At 44.5% G+C, this 19,507-nt stretch overlaps 1 protein-coding gene and 1 non-coding gene across 2 annotated transcripts in view; both read left to right on the forward strand.

The window, feature by feature from the left end:
- Window positions 1-19,507, forward strand: part of MRE11 (MRE11 double strand break repair nuclease) — a 594,456-nt gene that overhangs the window by 542,089 nt on the left and 32,860 nt on the right. Inside the window, exon 19 of the mRNA XM_077484966.1 lies at window positions 19,248-19,335. Within this exon, the coding sequence (XP_077341092.1) occupies window positions 19,248-19,335 (88 nt within the window). The remainder of the gene's footprint in view (window positions 1-19,247; window positions 19,336-19,507) is intronic.
- LOC143986625 (small nucleolar RNA U3) lies at window positions 3,216-3,430 on the forward strand. The gene has a single exon (XR_013276557.1). It is a non-coding gene; the product is annotated as a small nucleolar RNA U3 (small nucleolar RNA).

Here is a 19,507-nt window from a genome sequence, read left to right on the forward strand (position 1 = left end):
TTCTATTTGCCCACTGTTTTTTAAACTGTGGGCCATTGGGCGGGTCCCTAGCCATCTTCCAGCACTCTATTGTAGGATCTGCTGTATTGAGCGGGCTACTCTGACGTTACCCTGACCATACACAGGGCTGAATATAGCAGCAAGGACATTACATAAACAACATAGGGTAAAGGCTTCAACATCTGAACTGCCATCAGCATTAGATTGTGTTTTATCCCCCTGTGGAACTACTGGCTAACATTTAGGGAAGCCCAAAGTGGACAATGAGAAACCAAATTAAAACAGAGAGGGAATTTACCACTTTTTGCTCTCTGCCAGACATCACAGTAATGATTTAATTTTGTTTCATTCAGTGTGTTTTCTGTGGTATCCTTTAGAAAACACTCAGGGATACAAGGGGAGACCTTCTAATCTGTGAGTCATATGGCATGTTTCCACCTCCTCCCAACACTTTTAATTTTCCATTGATGAGAGTAAAGAGTACAAGAATAATACCTTTACTTTATAAATGTGCCCATCAGTTTGGCCACAGTTGACCTTAATACATTGGCCTCTAAGGTCCCTGTTTATCAGTGTTTTCACACTGATATTTCACACATTTCTCTAATTGAATCTCACGTGAAAATATGTAAATCTCACATGAAAGTCTTGGGTGAATACATTCATAAATCTATCCCTAAGTGTCCAAAATGATGACTTCCAGGTGGAATTTCCCTAGTACCTTCATGCAGGCTGGATGCATGCAGTTGGAGGGGAGAGGACAGGACAGAAGGGTAGGGGATAATTGAAGTAGAAGTTTGGATTAGTGCAACCTGAAGCAGATCCATCTAAGCCAGTGGTTTCCAACATGGGGTATGTTTCAGGACATGTGGGAGTTCTGAATTTTTTTTTCATACAGAGGACCAACATTGAAGTAGCACCTTCAGGCGTTCTACGAGCATAAATGCCACATCTCATTTGTAAAGCACCTATTACACTTTCGAATGCCCTGGAGCACCAGGACAATGGAATTGCCCACAAAATTACCCCATTTTGGAAAGCAAACACCCCAACGTATAATCTGTGAGGCAGAATGAGTCTTTTGAATGGTTCATTTTTTTCCAGAAGTTTTTGGAAAATGTGGGAAAAAATGAAAACGCTTTTTTTTTTTTACACAAAGTTATCAATTTATAAGATATTTCTAACACATAGCATGTATATAGCAAAAATTACACCCCAAAATACATTCTGCTACTCTTTCCGAGTATGATGATACCACAATACCACATGTATGAGACTTTTACAGAGCCTGGCCACATACAGAAGCCCAACATTGAAGTAGTACCTTCAGGCATTCTAGGAGCATAAATTACACATCTCATTTCATTCCTACCTATCACACTTTTGAAGGTCCTTGAGCACTAAGACAATAGAATTACCCACAAAATCACCCTATTTTGGAAAGCAAACACCCCAACGTATATTCTATGAGGCATGGGCCTCAAATAGGTACTCCGGTACTCTTTTGGGCTGCAGATAGGAGCGCCGCTCCTAAAGCGCCCCTTCCCATTGAAAAAAATGGGGCAGCACTGCAAACCAGCGGCGCTTTGTGGGCGGTTTTAACCTTTTCCGCCGATAGCGGGGGTTAAAACTGCCCCGCTAGCGGAAGCATAGCGCTGCTAAAACTACGGTAAAGCACCGCTAAATATAGCGCCTCTTTACCACCAGCACACGCCACGCCCCACTATGAAAGTAGACTTATGCCGCGTACACACGACCGCACTTTTTGACATCAAAGGTCCGACGGAACGATTCCGACAGACCATTCGATCGCCTGTGGACTGCAGCGGACTTTTGATTTGCAAAAATCTATCAGACTTTAGAAATGGAGCATGTTTCAATTTTTTCCGCCGGACCCAGCTCCTACTGAGAAATCCGCTCGTGTGTATGCTAGTCCAACGGACAAAAACCGACGCGAGGGCAGCTATTGGCTACTGGCTATGAACTTCCTTATTCTAGTCCGGTCGTACGTCATCACGTTCGAATCCTTCAGACTTTGGTGTGATTGTGTGTGGCCAAGTCCGTTCATTCGGAAAGTCCGTCAGAACTCCACCGAAAGTCCGTCGGACCTAGTCCCTCGAAAAGTCCGGTCGTGTGTACGCGGCATAAGATTGTCTGGTCAGGAATGTATTTAATTGACACAGTGTTCTGTAAAGTGGCTGCTCAAGCGCCTCTATCTCAGTGGAATCACATTCTTCTCAAGCAAAGTACATAGGCAAATTAAATAAATTTTCTGCTATTGTTTAACGGTGCACTTTTCCCTGAAGACTTGTGACATTCTTTATCAAAAGTGTCTAAATGTTTTTTTTATTCTAGAGACAGAGCATTTAATATTGTAAGCTTTGAAGTTCCTTTTATTTTTCTTAATAAAACTAGAATGTATTCTCTTTCCTTCCTGAAGAATAGCTTTGGTTGTTGAAAAATTACTTTTGCTGCTAAATAGAAAACAAACATTGTAAATAATGATTGCCAAGGCTTTACATGGTTTCACAAGTACAAGCAGCATAAGGATACAATCAGCTGCACATTTTCGGCAGATAATTTGCAGGTTTTAAGCTGTGATTTAGTGGGTGGCAGAAATCTGTATCTGTCACAACAACTGTGCAGTTTTAGCAATCATTGTCTGCAATATTTATACCTGATGAACAGAGGTTTAGATCATGCGGGAGCTAGGTTTGGTGCACCTTGCTGTTCTTCTTTTTTTATTATAGGGAAATGACAGTCAGTAAAATAATTTATACTTATCTTATTCAGTGCATATTGCTAAAAGTGGTTTTATGTTATACCTATAAAGTGCTGATTCCACCCTGAAACTCCTAATAATCAAAGATATGGGCATCAACTTCATTTTTATTAGAAATCTTGTCCTAGACTATCTCCCAACCTGTACCTACCCATTATACAGTACATACTTTGTTCTGTATGAGTCTGGGTAGAGCGATTCAACCGAGTATTTGTAAAGAAGCAGACTTTGCTGGAAATTGTGGCCACTTCCCCCACCGTTCTGTATTTACTTAGGGGAACCAGGATTGTAGCAACTTTGCTAGAAATTGTGGCTACCTCCCCCACCGTTCTGTATTTACTTAGGGGGACCAGGATAGTAGCAAGAACAAAGTATGGCCGGCTGGTTGAGAGCAGAGCTGCTCCACCCTGTTTTCACTATTAAAAGCCAAGCCAGGAATATACATTCAGGGATCATTTCTGTAGAATGCAAAGGGAGAAATGTGCTCGAAAGTGTCCATACTCACCTTCTACGATGATGAATTTTAGGGTTCTTGTCTCATTAGGACTGCTGTTGGCAGTGCTGCTTTCTGCAGATGCTGCCACCATTTGATGACTTGGTCATCTTTCTAGATGGGAAGATGGCTGGTGGGAACTCATTCAGAGTGGTTAAAAAAAAAAAAAAAAAGAGAAGAAAAAGCCAAGCCAGCAGCAGTCAAGAAAAGAGCTGCTCCTCCCTCTACATCCTGTCATCACTAATAAGAGTCAGGCTAGAGAGGATAGCTGCCTCCCCCTTTTATCTTGTGTACACAAGGCCATTGACCCAAGAAAAAAATCATTCCCTCTCCCTCTATTCTGTCTGTGCTATTTGGAGCCAAGCCAGCAGCTAGAATAGAGAGTAGAGCTTTTCCCCACCATCATGTACTCACTAATGAGAGTCAGATTAGAGAGGATAGCTGCCTCCCCCTTTTTATCTTGTGTACACAAGGCCACTGACCCAAGAGGAAAGCTGACCCTCCATTCTGTCAGATGTTTATAATGAAATATTAACTGTATTAAACTTATGGAATTATGCAAAAATCTGTGGTTAAGGAGATTTTCACATCTTTCCACAAAACAACCAAATTTATTAAAATTTGTCTACCCGTGCTAGTTTGAAGACAAGACTGAATCCACAGATGTGCTAATGTATATATATATTAAAAATTCAGTGTAAAATAATATCAACTATAGTTGGTGATAATACAAAAAGGATATACCTTCAATTATATGCGTAAAACAAATGATGAGAAATTTTACCACAAGCTCTTGTTACAAACACTTCATGACAGCTTAGTAAATAGCTTTCCGTGGCTTTACAGACTATGTAAACAAACTAGTGATTTCTTCTCAAAACAAGGACATTCAAGCTTAACCACTTTCAGACCGGACCAATTTGCTGGTCAAAGACCAGACCACTTTTTGCGATTCGGCACTGCGTCGCTTTAACTGACAATTGCGTGGTCGTGCGACGTGGCTCCCAAACAAAATTGACGTCCTTTTTTCCCCACAAATAGAGCTTTCTTTTGGTGGTATTTGATCACCCCTGCGGTTTTTATTTTTTGCGCTATAAACAAAAATAGAGCGTCAATTTTGAAAAAAACGCATTATTTTTAACTTTTTGTTATAATAAATATCCCCCAAAAATATATAAAAAAACATTTTTTTCCCTCAATTTAGGCCGATACGTATTCTTCTACATATTTTTGGTAAAAAAATCGCAATAAGCGATTATTGATTGGTTTGCGCAAAAGTTATAGCGTTTACAAAATAGGGATAGTTTTATAGCATTTTTATTAATAATTTTTTATTATTTTTTTTTTTTACTAGTAATGGCGGCGATCTGCGATTTTTATTGTGACTGCGACATTGTCGGGGACCCATCGGACATTTTTGACACATTTTTGGGACCATTGTCATTTATACAGTAATCACTGCTATATAAATGCAGTGATTCCTGTGTAAATGACACTGGCAGTGAAAGGGTTAACCAGTGGGTGGCAGTGTAGGGGTTAAGTGTTCCTAGGGGTGTGTTACAAACTGTGGGGGGGTTGGGCTTTCATTTAGTGTACACTGATCTCTGCTCCAATCACATGGAGCAGAGATCAGCGTCACTAGTTGCTAGGCAGAATGGAAAAATGTTGTTTATACAGCATTTCCTCCATTCGGCCGCTCCGTGAGACGATCGCGGGGATGCCCGCGGCGATCGAGTCCGTGGGTCCCGCGACCGGACTCACGGGGGTCCCGACCAGCGCGGGAGCGCGCCGCCGGCGGCGCGTTCCCGATGGCAGGGCGGCATCGAATATTGGACGTACATGTACGCCAATATGCCTGCCCGTGCCATTCTGTCGACGTACATCGTCGTGCACTGGTCGGGAAGTGGTTAAACCTCTTTTACAGTATATGGACAATTGTGTTAACCACATACAAACTTGGTAATTTAAATAAGACTCCTTTTAAATAAAAATAAATTTAGAATGAATTTGTTTTCAAACACATATCATGACAAGACCATTGTACAGACTTTGGTATTATCTTTTGGAGAGACATACAAAAATGTTTATTTCTTTTAATATTTGAAATATAATTATTTCATGCTACAGGTAGAAATAATACCACTCCAATTGCTATGCCATATATATATATATATATAATTAGTTTTGTTTTGTATATGCTAAAACAATTCAATTACCAAAAGGTAAAAATAAAAGATTAAGGCCGCGTACACACGCGGGGACTGTTCGCCCAACTTTGTCCGCTGAACAGTGTTTCGGCGGACAGTCCGCTCGTGTGTGGGCTTCAGCGGACAGTTTCAGCGGACAGTCTGACGAACAAAGTTTTTCGGAAATTCCGTAAAACTGTCCGCTGAAACTTGGTTTGAGCGGACAGTCCGCCCGTGTGTAGGCTTGTTCGTCAAACTAAGTTCCGCGCATGCTCAGAAAGGATTTACACGGCGAAGGTTGCATTGCAGTGTATAGGACGTCGTATTTCTAGTCCCGTCGTACGTGCCGTTCACGTCATCGCGCAAGTTTCAGCGGACTGTTCGTTGGTCGTGTGTGGCCAAGTCCGTCCATGCTAATTTTGAGCGGACTGTCCGCTCAAACTGTTTGACGAACAAAGTTGGGCGAACAGTCCCCGCGTGTGTACGCGGCCTAATACTTTACCATAAATAAAGACTTTTGTTTTGAGAGATATCAGCTGGGTGTCCCAAAGAATATCTTTTTACCCTCCTTCCTACATCTCTCCACTCTGTTTTTCTCCTCTCGTCTCCCCATCTTAAGATCCCCTTCGGGTATGTGTCTCCAGTCTATATTCCCCCCCAGAAATCGGTGTGGAAATGCCTTTCACGTCATAAGTGACGTCAAACGCGCGTCATTTCCTGGACAGACCTATAGGGGAATTATAGTGTCCTCACATATAGTTTTCAGTAGGGGCAGTATAGGATTAGAAATTGATATTGTTAAATGTTATTTTAAATGTCAAATTAAATTTATGAATGACCCTTGACTTAGGCTTAACAGAAAACTATAAACTATCTAGAGCTGTCAAACAGATGTCAAATTTGGTAGACTTGGCGTCTAAAACAAGGATATATGGTTATGAGACAATTTGGATAAGATCATTAACTTAACTTCTCACATACTCTGAAAGTTAAGTGATGGCATAAGAAACATCCTGGTTATTCAAAATACAAGGATTATTACACAAGTATAGTTTCTATACCCTAAAACTTTCCATAGCCTTACAAATATGCCATATGCATTTGAATAAAGACACTACTATATCCATGATTAATATTATATAAATATGAATCCCCCCATGAAGACACAAGACAAGCCCTGTATCGAATACGCGATGGGGAGGGGCTAGGACGGAGGAGAAACCAGCTGAGACATTGATTTCTCAGCGACTAGAGGCATAACAATACACCTTTCGGATTGGGATTGTTCGATTTACCCATGCTTTGTATAGAGTGGTGCGCTGGTAGCACCTCTAAGATGTGATTATGATTAATCTATTTTTAATAAACTTTATACTATCGAGCCCTTCTTTGCATATACATACCGAGGACATCCACAGTGAAGGGATTGGCATTCCACAGACAGAGTCCATTAACCCTGAGGCCAGTGTTGGTTATACTGCACATTTTGACCAAACTTAGGTGTGCGGTCAAAATCTTTGAGGTGAGTGCAGTTACACGGGGGGAGGGGGAGGACGTGTGTGAAGTATTGTCACAAGTTGTTGTGGATTTTGTTTTGGTGCACTGGATTCTATATCAAATTTATTTGGACTGTATTATTATTTATATTTGTACCAGATGTATTCACTTATTGGTTTATCGTTTACATCCATGTATTTATACATAGGTATTTTGATTAGCACTTGCACTTAAGTTTGTGGATTGTTTCTGAGTACTGTATATTATATCAGATTTGTTTGCATCTCCCCAAGGTAATACATAAAACCTGGCCTGTTAGTGAGCCCTGAGGACAGGGTTGATGATCACTGTCCTATACTATGTCTACAGTCTCTGACCATCTCCTGTACTATGTCTGCAGTCTCTGACCATCTCCTGTACTATGTCTGCAGTCTCTGACCATCTCCTGTACTATGTCTACAGTCTCTGACCATCTCCTGTACTATGTCTGCAGTCTCTGACCATCTCCTGTACTATGTCTGCAGTCTCTGACCATCTCCTGTACTATGTCTGCAGTCTCTGTCACTCTCATTGTACTATGTCTGCAGTCTCTGACCATCTCCTGTAGTATATATGCAATCTCTGACCATCTCCTTTATTATGTGTGCAATCTTCGATCATCTCCTGTACGATGTCTGCAGTCTCTGACCATCTCCTGTAGCATGTCTGCAGTCTCTGACCATGTCCTGTATCAGATGGTTAGAGACTGGGGACTAAATTTTCTTGAGCTTTTCTTGCACCAAAGGTGCCAATAATGGCCAACAATAAATTCATATTAACTTAAATTTATTATATTTATTAAACCACTTTCCGACCGCCAATAGCTGTTATACATCCTCATTTTGAGGACAGATATCGTTGTTATGTCAGCAGCTAGCTGCCATAACCCCGGTATCCCCGTGTTCAGTCGGCTACAAGATAAAAGTGGTCTCTGCCGCGGATTCGCTGCAAGATCACTTTTAACAGCAGCGGGAGAGTGGCCCACTTCCCGCCACGCTCCAGTGCCCTCTGTCGTTTACCAGAGCTGGTCGGCAGTGGTGGAGGCGATCCGGTCCGCTCATTGGCTGCGCATGAAGACAATGAGCATGACACTGTAGAGCGGGAGCAACGTCAAAATGTCACTTCCGCCCATAGCTCTTAAAGGGACATTTTTTTTTATAAATGACAATTTTTTTTTTTTACTGCATTTTAGCGTAAATATGAGATCTGAGGTCTTTTTGACCCCAGATCTCATATTTAAGAGGTCCTGTCATGCTTTTTTTCTATTGCAAGGGATGTTTACATTCCTTGTAATAGGAATAAAAGTAACACAATTTTTTTTTAAACAGTGTAAAAACTAAAAATAAAAGGTAAAACAAATAAGAAAAAAAATTTAAACGCGCACCGTCCCGCCAAGCTCATGTGCAGAAGCGAATGCATACGTGAGTAGCGCCCGCATATGAAAGCGGTGTTCAAACCACATGTGAGCCATCGCCGTGATCAGTAGAGCGAGAGCAATAATTTACTGGGCGTAACATTATCTTTCACAATCTAAAAACTTAATTGGGCTAACTTTACTGTTGTCTTATTTTTTTTATTCAAAAAAGTGTATTTCTCTTTCGTTCATTGATGGACACAGCTCCAGTAATCTTGACCGTAGGGTTATTACGCCACCTTCAGGACTAGGCAGAACATATTATACATGTGAAAAAACTGAACTTTACAGTTCCGCCCAGGGGGCGCTCCCTCTGGTAATAACCCCTCAGACTACTTCCTGCAGCTCAGGTTTTTTTCTGCCTAGTTAAGGAAAGGGACCTAGGCTCCCTACGGTACCATCGGTCCTGGGATTTTTTGCTGCATGTTTGCCTTCTGTGCAAGATTTTAAGATCCTGTGATCTGCTATCAACAGCCGGCTGGGTGACAGGTTGGATAATCTAGATCAGGGGTCTCAAACTTGCGGCCCTCCAGCTGTTGCAAAACTACAAGTCCCATCATGCTTTTGCCTGTGGGAGTCATGCTTGTAACTGTCAGCCTTGCAATGCCTCATGGGACTTGTAGTTTTGCAACAGCTGGAGGGCCGTCAGTTTGAGATCCCTGATCTAGATCCTTGTAGTCTCCCCAGCCTGGCCATTGAGTGTGTGCAGACCCTAGCTACACGTTAGGTCAGCCACGACATGCCCCTCAGGCTCCAGGGGCGGCCGGTGAGCGCAATGCTCCAGGGGAAGCACACATGACCGGACTACCGATGTCCTTGTGACATTGTGCCGTGGCCAGCAGCCACACTGTACTGCTCGGAGAGGGGGTATGTGATGGGATGTCCCCAACTCGTCCGAATGGTAAGTACAGCTCTCCCTGCCTCTGCGGGATTGAGCAGCTTGGCATTCCCTGGGAGGTCGATTAGGGGGTCTCTCTTCTCTCCCTGTCCCTAACCCCCCCTCTGTGGGGGCTGCTGCATGATGGGCTGCTGAGTTGTGTGTGTACCTGTAGCCAGGGGTCCCATGGAGGGGCTCTCACCTTAGATTGGGGGCTGCGCTGGGTGGCTGTGTCCCTGGGTGGCTGTGGTCTCCTCGCTAGGTGTCTGGAGGTCTGCATGTGCCGATCGCCATAGCGCTGTTCTGCTGCTATTTTCTCTGTCCTTTCGGTGTGTACAGTTCTTTGTCGGCCATTTTTAGTGTGCCTCAGTGGAAAGCATGGTCAGGGGCCATTGTTCTATAGCTCAGCAACCATTTTCTTTGTGATTATGTACCTTATACAGGTGACCTGTGGCCATTTTGTTGTAGCCCAGCGCATTTTTTATCCTCAGTGCTGGTCCCTGCTGCTCAGAACGGTACGTTTTTTTGCTCAGGACACCTAAGAGCTGATACTAGACGCAGACACCTGTAACTGAAGGGTGCAGCACGCGGTCGGGGTGGTGAGTCCTGTGGTGGGGGCCCTTCAGTCTGCAGCAGCTAGGAGGGTGGGATTGTGCACCTGTCCTAAGTCCCCAAGGGTGGCAAACAGAGTGGATCAGCATGGCTTCAGAAACTGGGGTTTCTTCCCCAGAACTCCCTGCAATTGCAACGGCTTGTCTGCAAACAGTGCAGTGCCTTTGGCCGCTTTGTCGGCGGTCCTTGAAACGTTCGTTGCCAGGGTGGAGGCGGTGTACGGGCAGACAGTGAGGATGAGTCCCCGTCCTGGTCCGCGCAAGACAAAGCACTAGTTGGAGCACTTATCACAGCTGTGCGTGATACCCTGAAAATTCAGGATACAGCAGGTTTCTCTGCTTAAGTAGCAGTCTCCTTTGGGTCCCGTAAGCCAGGCCGTACACCTAAGGTGTTTCCGTATCTGACTTATTATTTCGATAAGTTCATATACAAGGAATGGGGAAGCCTGCAACGGACCTTCTCGGTCCCTAAAAGAATAGCGGTGCACTACCTCTTTGAGGAGAGCCTTCTTAAATTATGGTCGGCTCTTCCGGTTGTGGACCCCCCAGTATCCAGGTTAAACAAAGTAACCACGATCCAGGTAGAGGGGACTTCTGCATTTAAAGACCCTACTGACAGGAATGCCGAGGCAGTGGCCCGTTCCTTGTGTACGGTTGTGGGGTCAGCAATATGACCAGTACTGGCCACAGCACTTGTATCGCAGACACTTACTGAATGGGCAAAACTTTTGCACCGCGAATTGGAGAAGCAGCAGGCTACTCCCGTCTGCATGGAACTAGCAGACCAGTCAGTGCACGGCCTTAAGTACGTTTATGACGCAGCCCTGGATACGCTTCCTTTGCTCTCCAGGGCTTCAGTGTTAGCAGTGGTGCTGCAGCGCCTGATTTGTCTAAAATGCTGGTCTGCGGACCAGGCATCTATAAAAGCTTTGACGGATCTACCCTTCATTGGAGCCTCTTTGAAGCCTTGTTGGATGTCACAGGTGTAAAGAGTAATTACTTTGCTTCCACAGGCCAGGAAGACTAAGGAGCCATGCCACACGCAAGGGCCCTCATTTTACGCTCAAAAGAGGCTTTTTCGTCCGTCCGGGACTTCAGCTAAACTCTGCCAGGACCTCTCGGCTGTCCGGCCAATGGGTCTGCGAACTGATTTCCTCTGGCTACAAGATAGAGTTTCTCTGTTGGCCATCAAACAGATTCTTCCCTTCCAGCATACCCTTAATCTCAGCTAGCCGGGAGGCCCTATTGGGGGCAGTAAGGGACATGCTAAGCCGCGGGGTGATAGTGCCTGTTCCGGAATCGGAAAGGTTCCACTCCAATCTGTTTGTAGTCCCCAAAAAGGAAGGGGGTACGTCCAGTCTTGGACCTGAAAGCCCGCAATGGCTTTGTAAAAGTACAGAGATTCAGAATGGAATCAGTTTGCTCAGTAGTCGCTGCACTCCATCAAGGGGACATCCAGGATGCATACTTGCACATACCCATATGCCTCAGGCATCAAAGGTTTCTGCGATTTGCAGTAGGGGAAGCCCACTACCAGTTTGTGGCTCTCCCTTTTGGCTTGGCATCAGCACCCTGAGTCTTTACCAAGGTATTGGCTCCAATTTTGTTGTTTTTGCGACAACGCAGGATTGCAGTCGTAGGTTACCTAGATGATCTCCTCCTGAGAGCATCTTCCGCTTCAGAATTAAAGGAGGATGTGGCGATCACCATGCAAACCCTGCAGGAAATCGGGTGGCTGTTAAACCTCATAAAGTCGGTGCTTATACCGACTCAGTGCTTGGAGTACCTAGGCTTACTGTTGGACTCCATTGAAGCGAGAGTTTTTCTCCCTTCAGACAAACTGCAGACTCTCAGAGCCGTGGTAAAACTATTGATGAACCGCAGGTGGTCGTCGCTGCACTTCTGCATGCGAGTCCTGGGCCTCATGGTGGCCTCCTTCAAAGGCGGTACCGTATGCTCAGTTTCAGACCAGAGTCTTGCAGAAGGAGATATTGACAAAATTAGATAAATCTCCCTTATCCCTGGATCGGCAGATTAAGGTGAGCCAGTCAGTCAAGTACTTCCTGCTCTGGTGGCTGAGGTCTCCGGCACTTCGGTCCGAGAAGTCGTTCCTACCTCTGCATTGGACAGTGATCACAACGGATGCCAGCCTGACCGGCTGGGGTGGAGTACTGGGAGTACAGTCGACCCTAGGCCTCTGGTTGGGGGAGGAATCCAAGTTGCTGATCAAACAGATTCTCAGGCTTCAAGTGATCAGGCTATGCCTCTTCACATGGTCGATGAGACTACAAGGGCATCCGATCAGGATCCAGTCAGACAACGCTACGGCGGTGGCATATGTCAACCATCAAGGAGGAACAATAATCTTGGCTGCAGCACGGGAGGTCGCTCACATCCTTCAGTGGGCAGAGCGGCATGTACCGGCCTTGTCGGCAATTTACATCCCGGGAGTATAAAACTGGCAGGCGGACTACCTAAGTCACCAGATGCTGGACCCAGGAGAATGGGCCTTGCATCTGGAGGTGTTCAGGCTGCTGGGCCTGCGGTGGGGCACACCAGACGTGGATCTCCTGGCCTCCCATCTCAATCGGAAGGTGCCGAGATTCGTATCCAGGACAAGACATCCTTGGGCAGACGCGTCAGACTCCATGGGTGGCTGCATGGGGTCAGTACCGACTGATCAACGCCTTTCCTCCAATAAGACTGTTACCACTTCTGCTCCACAGAGTGGAGGCTGAGGGGATTGCAGTGATACTGATTGCCCCAGATTGGCCTCGGCGTCCCTGGTACGCCTGATTGTGGACGCTCCCTGGCGACTACCGTTGCGAGAGGACCTTCTGTGTGAAGGTCCGTTTCTCCATCCTGTTTTACCATCGCTGGTTTTAATGGCATTGCTGTTGAGAGCCAGGTGCTAAGGAACTGGAGCCTGTTGGATTCTGTGACTTCAACTATGTTGAGGTCACGAAAATCTTCTTCTCGGAAGATATACCATCGTACCTGAAGGGCTAAATCTCCATGTGTGAGGAGAAAGGATGGCGTTCGGGCACCTATTCCATTTCCAGGATCCTGCTGTTTCTACAGCGAGGAGTAGACCAGAAATTGGCTTTAAGCACCATTAGGGGGCAAATATCAGCTTTAGCTGTTTTTTTCCAACGACCCCTGACGTCTCACTCTCTAGTGAGCACTTTTATTCAAGGGGTCCGGCATGTAGTTCACCTTTTGCCCCCGTGGGATCTGAACCTGGTGCTATCGGCGCTTCAGAAACCACCGTTTGAGAACATCAGAGAATTTGTTGGCTCTTTCTCAGAAAGTGGTCTTCCTAGTGGCCAATACATCGGCCAGGAGGGTTTCGGAACTGGCTGCCTTGTCTTGCAAGTCGTCCTATCTGGTTATCCATAAGGATAAGGTGGTGGTGTGTCCGCAACCTTCTTTTCTTCCGAAGGTGGTTTCGGCGTTTCACATCAATGAAGACATTGTGCTACCATCTCTGTGTCCTAAACCGACACATCCTAAGGAGGTGGTTCTTCATTCCCTGGACGTGGTCCAGGCTCTAATGGTATATTTGTCTGCCAGGGCTCCCTTTCGAAAGTCAGACTCTGTTCGTTTCGGTAGCTGGTCCGAAAAAGATATGCTAGTCTCGTCGGCCACCATTTCCAGGTGGATCGGACAGATTGTGGTACAGGCCTACACCTTGAAGGGGCAGGTGCCCCCCTTTCCTGTCACGGCCCATTCCACCACGGCAATTGGAACCTCTTGGGCTTTCTGACATCAAGCGTTAGTCGCTCAAGTGTGTAAGGCAACAACTTGGTCGTCCGTTCACACTTTTACCAAATTCTACAAAGTGGATGTAAGCGCATCTTCGGATGCATGCTTTGGCCGCAAAGTTTTGCAGTCGGCCATGTAATGTTGCAATTCTGCACTCTTTCCTCTGTTTTTAAAGAAACAGTTACTTTTGAGTATTAATGCACTGTTACATTTGTTGACCGCAAGTTCTGATGCGGTTGGTTAGGATGGTGACTCCCGTGTTAGGGAGCACCGTTGGTTGTGGGTGAAGTTTTATTGCTGTTCCCACTCCTCGTTATGACACTGCTTAGGGACGTCCCTACTGTCACGATTGTCAGTGAACGAAAGAGAAAATAGGTTTTTTTACTTACCGTAAAATCCTTTTCTCTGAAGTTCATTGACGCACACACCACCCTCCCCTCCTATTGATTTACGTTATACTGCTTGTTGACGTACTGAAGCTGTAGGAGGCAGGCTGAGGGGTTGTTACTGGAGGCACAGCCCACTGGGCGGAACTGTAAAGTTCTGGTTTTTCACATGTATTACATGTTCTGCCTAGTCCTCTCCTGAAGGTGGCGTAATAACCCTACGTTCAAGATTACTGGAGCTTTTTCCATCAATGAACTTCAGAGAAAAAGATTTTATGGTGAGTACAAAAATCCTATTTTATTTTTAAAAAAAGTGCGCTTGTAAGACCGCTGCGCAAATACAGTATGGCAAAGTATTGCAACGACCGCCATTTCATTCTCTAGGGTGTTAGAAAAAAAAAAGTATAATATTTGGGGGTTCTACGCAATTTTCTAGCAAAAAAATATGTTTTAACTTGTAAACAACACATCTAAAAAAGAGGCTTGGCCCTTAAGTGGTTAAAAAGTCGAATATAATACAACTGTATGTAAAAATAGAAATATTTTTTTTAAAACATCCTTCATTTTCAGTTTTGGCACCAAAATTTTCATTCGGTGCACCCCTAATACAGAGTAAAGCTTCTCCCCGACATCGTGGTCACTAATGAGAGTCAGGTTAGAGAGAATAGCTGCCTCGCCACTCCTCCTCCTATGTTATCTACACTAATGAGAACCAGGCCTGAGAGAAGAGGTGCTACTACCCTAAGAGTTGAGCTCTTCCCCAAAATTAGTCGCATTGATGTGAATGAACACCACTGTGAACACCACTGTGATGTGATTCTGTGCGACTCTGTGCGGCTCAAGGCACATCTGAAATCACTCCAGTGTGAACTAGGCTGGCCTAAGGCCCCTTTCACACTGACGGACCAATCGAGTCCACCCGACAGTTTTTCAGGCAGACTCCATCAGACCATCCATTGCTCTCTATGGAGTGTTGGATGTCAACAAACATCCGATCCGATCCTGTCTGCTAAAAACAGACGAGGGATCCTTTTCTCATCCAGCTGGCGGGTTGGATGGAAACGGACAGGTGATCTGTTTCCATTGGACAACCCATAAAGGACAGCGAGCTGTGCCAGTGTCTGCTCTGTATCAGCGGAGCAGACATGTACCTGTCATCCGCTTGCTCATTGGGGATCAGTGGAGAGATCCCCTGCTGAGAGGGCCGATCCGCTTGCAGGCTCTGGCGATGTGAAAGGGATCTAAAGCCTCGTATACACGATCAGATTTTCAGGTGACCGTTTTTTTGTTTTATGCTAGTCTCGTGTCCAAAGTGAAGAGGTTACTCACTATATGAACATTTTTGTACAACAGAATACAACTTCAGAAGTGACATAATGTGTTGAATAGTTTTCTATGTATTCTTTCATTTCTGAGCTTGTGAAGTCTTGCTCTTACAATTTTTGTAACATCCAGCTTTTGTCTGACAAAGAATCATTTGTCGAAAGCACCATACTAACGATCTGAACATCGGAAGATTGTTCGTCGGACTAAATTCTTCTTCCGATTTTTGTATCGTGTGTGCAGGCCTTGTGAGTTTCTTTTTTTTTTTTTTTGCCTGCAGACTTCTTTATCCACAGGGATGGTTTGTATCTATTGTTAGCCTTACAAGTTTCTTACTGCGATAGCCAGCTATAGGTGAGAGCGGGTGGCGTTTTTTTTCGTCACTGGTCATGTTTTTGGTCAGGCATCCCACTGACACCTGTGTTGCCATTGTGCTGGGTGTTCAGTGGGCTCCTGTACCTTTAAGGAGGGGTGGCTCCCCTTCAGTCCACCTGCTCTCACCTATCCATCAAAATGCATGTGCCTCCATTGTGGGGACACTCATAAGTCAGTTAGGTACCACAGATATCGAGGTGCCTTGGCGGGCTCTGTGGCTTACGCATGCATTTGCAAATTGTGCAGACTAAACCCCTGTTTTTAATGCATATTGTTAGACAGGTTAATTGGTTGTCTGTGGGCTGGTGGTAAGCAAAGCTTGGTTTTTTCCTCGGTTCATCCTTGGGTTTGTTTGTATTCTTTACCCACAGTGTACAATGTGGATTACCAAATCTCCCACCCTCATTTGCTGTAAAAATACTTGAACAGCAGCTCTATCTCATTTGAATGCAGCCACCATGCGAGTGAAAATTTTCCAGCAAGCTCTTTTGACAAAAGTTATTAGAACAGTCGACTTTTGCTGAACGGAGCAGGCCCGCCCACTGGGAACATTCTGGCCGCTTCTTCAGGAACCAGCCAAAATTCAGAGAGTATTGCCAGCTCTATCCAGTTTTTTATTGCTGTCTCTAGATTCCCCCTCTCTGTTTGTCACGGTGACCATTGCCACAGAGACATAAAGTGATGGAAAAATTAAATTTTACAGTTGTTACCAAAACGAGAAGTGATAGGAAATCTTGTCTTGGGCACACCATTTCCAGTAACAGTTGTCTAAGAGGTGAAGTCCCCATCATGTTGTAGAGATTCTGTCTCAGGTCTTACTGCATCTCCAGGACTGGAAGTGAAGGGAAATCTCCAGGACACAGGAAAAAAAAAAGAAACCGACCCTTCCCTACTCTATCAAGCAAGAGGGCGGGGGTGGGGGGGGGTTAGAAAAGGCCAGGTGGAAGCAAGCTTTCCTCCTCTCCTGAATTCTGGGTGTGGCCCTGCATTCCTCTTGCCCTGGATCAGTTTCATGTGTTGCCATGGTGCAGACAAGCCAGCCACCAGCACCATAGCAACCAAAGACACCATGCATCCAGCCCTAAAGTATTGTTGGTTGTTATGGTGCTAACAGCCATCCCCCTTACTCCATTGCAATGCCTGACACTGATTCGGAGCAAACTGGATCCTATGCTTGCAGTTGAGAAACACTGTGATAAGCAATAGAGCTGAGAACCTCTGGCATTGCAGTATCATAAGAAAGCCATTGCACAGTATATCCCCCAACTCTGTGGTAGGTGAGGCTGCTACAATGTAGCTTGATATGCATTTATTACAACTGATGCATACCATAAAAAAAAAACTCCTTGTCTCCTAGATAACTTCTGTAAGATTCCGTTGCTGCTAAAATTGTGTATTGGTTTGTTTTAAACGAGGATTGGACAGGCGGAAATTAGTTCCTAATTCAACCATTTTACTGCAGAAGCTCACAGATCAAGTGGATGTGAAGCTGGGGCTCTTCTATTTGTCAGAGATCAGTTTCACTTGATTTGCACTTTCCAGAGGTATAAAAGTGGAATATAAGCAGCACAGGTAATTATCTGCAGGAAACATTACGCTGTTATGTATCTGGCTATGCAGAAGCTCCTATGTTCAATGATTGAAAGTTCTAATAATAGTACAGTACATTTCTTTTTCCCAGCTGAAATTAATATTTATAAGTTATCTTAGGAATGCTTCATATATGTATAGAATTTTATAGAGTTGTCAACACATTACAGTTACTGTGTCACCATTTTAGAATGCCAAATAAAGCTGTTAAATTGCCAAGATTATCAGGAACACCCTTCCTCCCGACATCCTTCAACTGAAACATTTAAGGAGCTGAGCAAAAAATTGTTGGCATGACTGCATCTGCATGCAACCAGATGCAGGCGCTGTTTGGGTACTGTGGGTACTCTGACAGCTACTGGTGCTAGCTGTCAGAATACAGTAGTCAAAGATTGGCCCATATGCACCAGTTTGCATGAATGGAGGCATCTGTTCAATCCGGTTTACCACATGCACGCATGCTCGGAAACAGTTCAACGCATTCTCAGAAGCATTGAACTTAATTTTCTTGGCTCGTCGTAGTGTTGTACGTCACCGCATTCTTGACAGTCAAACGTTCAGAGAACTTTTGTGTGACCGTGTGTATGCAAGACAAGCTTGAGCGGAATTCCGTCGGAAAACCCATCCAAGATTTTTCAGATGGGAAATTACGCTTGTGTGCACGCGCATTAGAAAAAAAAATCTGCGTATAGCCAGCCTAACCTGAAAAGAAGAATGTGAATACTTCCATTTACTGCCACCCATGCCACTCGGTGGCGGTTGTCAGAATACAGTAGTCACAGCGGGAGATTGGCCTATATGCATTAGATAGCATGAATGGAGGGAACCGTTTGATCAGTTAGGAAAAGAATCTGCGTATAGCCAGCCTAACTTGAGAAGAAGAATGTAAATACTTCTATCTACTGCTGCCTGTGCCACTTAGTGATGGCTCTCAGAAAGCAGCAGTTGCAGCGGGAGATTGGCCCATATGCAATAGACAGCATGAATAGAGGATCTTACATCTACTGCTGCCCATGCCACTCTGTTGATGAATCGTCCCTCAAAGTCTACTGGTAAACCAACAATTTTGGAAGTGTTGATCTCCTGTGTCCTCACCAGTGTTTAGTAGTTCTTCAATGCCAGCATGATAGCTCCCTAGTTGTCATAGTTTTACTTTGTTTTTTTGTGAAAAACTGACCTGGAAGTATAAAGGTCAGGCACCCTGACTTCACTTACTGTATTTGCCAGAGGCCCAATTTGAGCATTATCATCTTAATCCGAATGATCTTGAAGTTTGTAAACGTACTTTGTGAAGATCCCCACACATTTACTTCCTTGAATTCTGTGACACGTAATATCTATGCCTTTTGGGTAGGCACTGCTGTGTCACACATTTCACAGAGCCTGCCTTCTGAACTACAGAGGTTCTGAGAGGAAGAGTTTCAGGAGGCGGAGTCAATACGGGAATCACTGTTCACAGAGAGTAAGGTACCATGGGATATGTAGTCCTTAGAAATAGAAAGTAAACAGCAGAGGATAAGCATGCAGTGAATACAGAAAGTTGTTGAACGAGATGACCAATAGACAGGCAGCACTGACAACAAGAAAGAAGATTTTTCAAGCAGGCTTATATTGGATTGTCAGAAATACTGTAACTGTTGTATGTATTGTTATATTACAATGTTGATGTTCTAAAATGAAAGTGTATGTTGTGACAATAGAACTCCTTAAAAATAACAGCTGGATTCTTGCATGACAGTATTTCAAGGACAAGCTATTTTGTTCCGATATTTAGCAGTCAGCTTCACTGTATAGAGAGAATCTGGTAGCTATGGGAAACAAAAACTTCTTTAGAAACTGTTATGGAGGATATGCAACATTCTATAATAATATATAACTCTCCTTTTTTCTATTGCTGTTTTATGTGCAGACCTGTCAGCACCTCTTCCAGCTTCAGCAAGAAAAGCTCCCAGAGCCAGTCATCACGAGATCCCTTTATTGATGATGACGATGATGAGGTGAGATACATCTCTATGCGACCTCATGCACACTGCTGCTCCTAAACATATGTTTTTCTGGGTTTTAGCGTTTTATTTTTCTGGCCCTGAACTCCCCTCTTTGTTTCTTTTGTGTCCACGCCCACATATAGGTTTACTTCAGTTTAGTAGCATGAGAGTTTAGAGGACATTT

Source organism: Lithobates pipiens, unplaced genomic scaffold (genome assembly GCF_037356315.1).
Source record: "Lithobates pipiens isolate NorthernLeopardFrog02 unplaced genomic scaffold, aLitPip1_a1.2 Scaffold_17, whole genome shotgun sequence".
Taxonomy (NCBI): domain Eukaryota; kingdom Metazoa; phylum Chordata; class Amphibia; order Anura; family Ranidae; genus Lithobates; species Lithobates pipiens.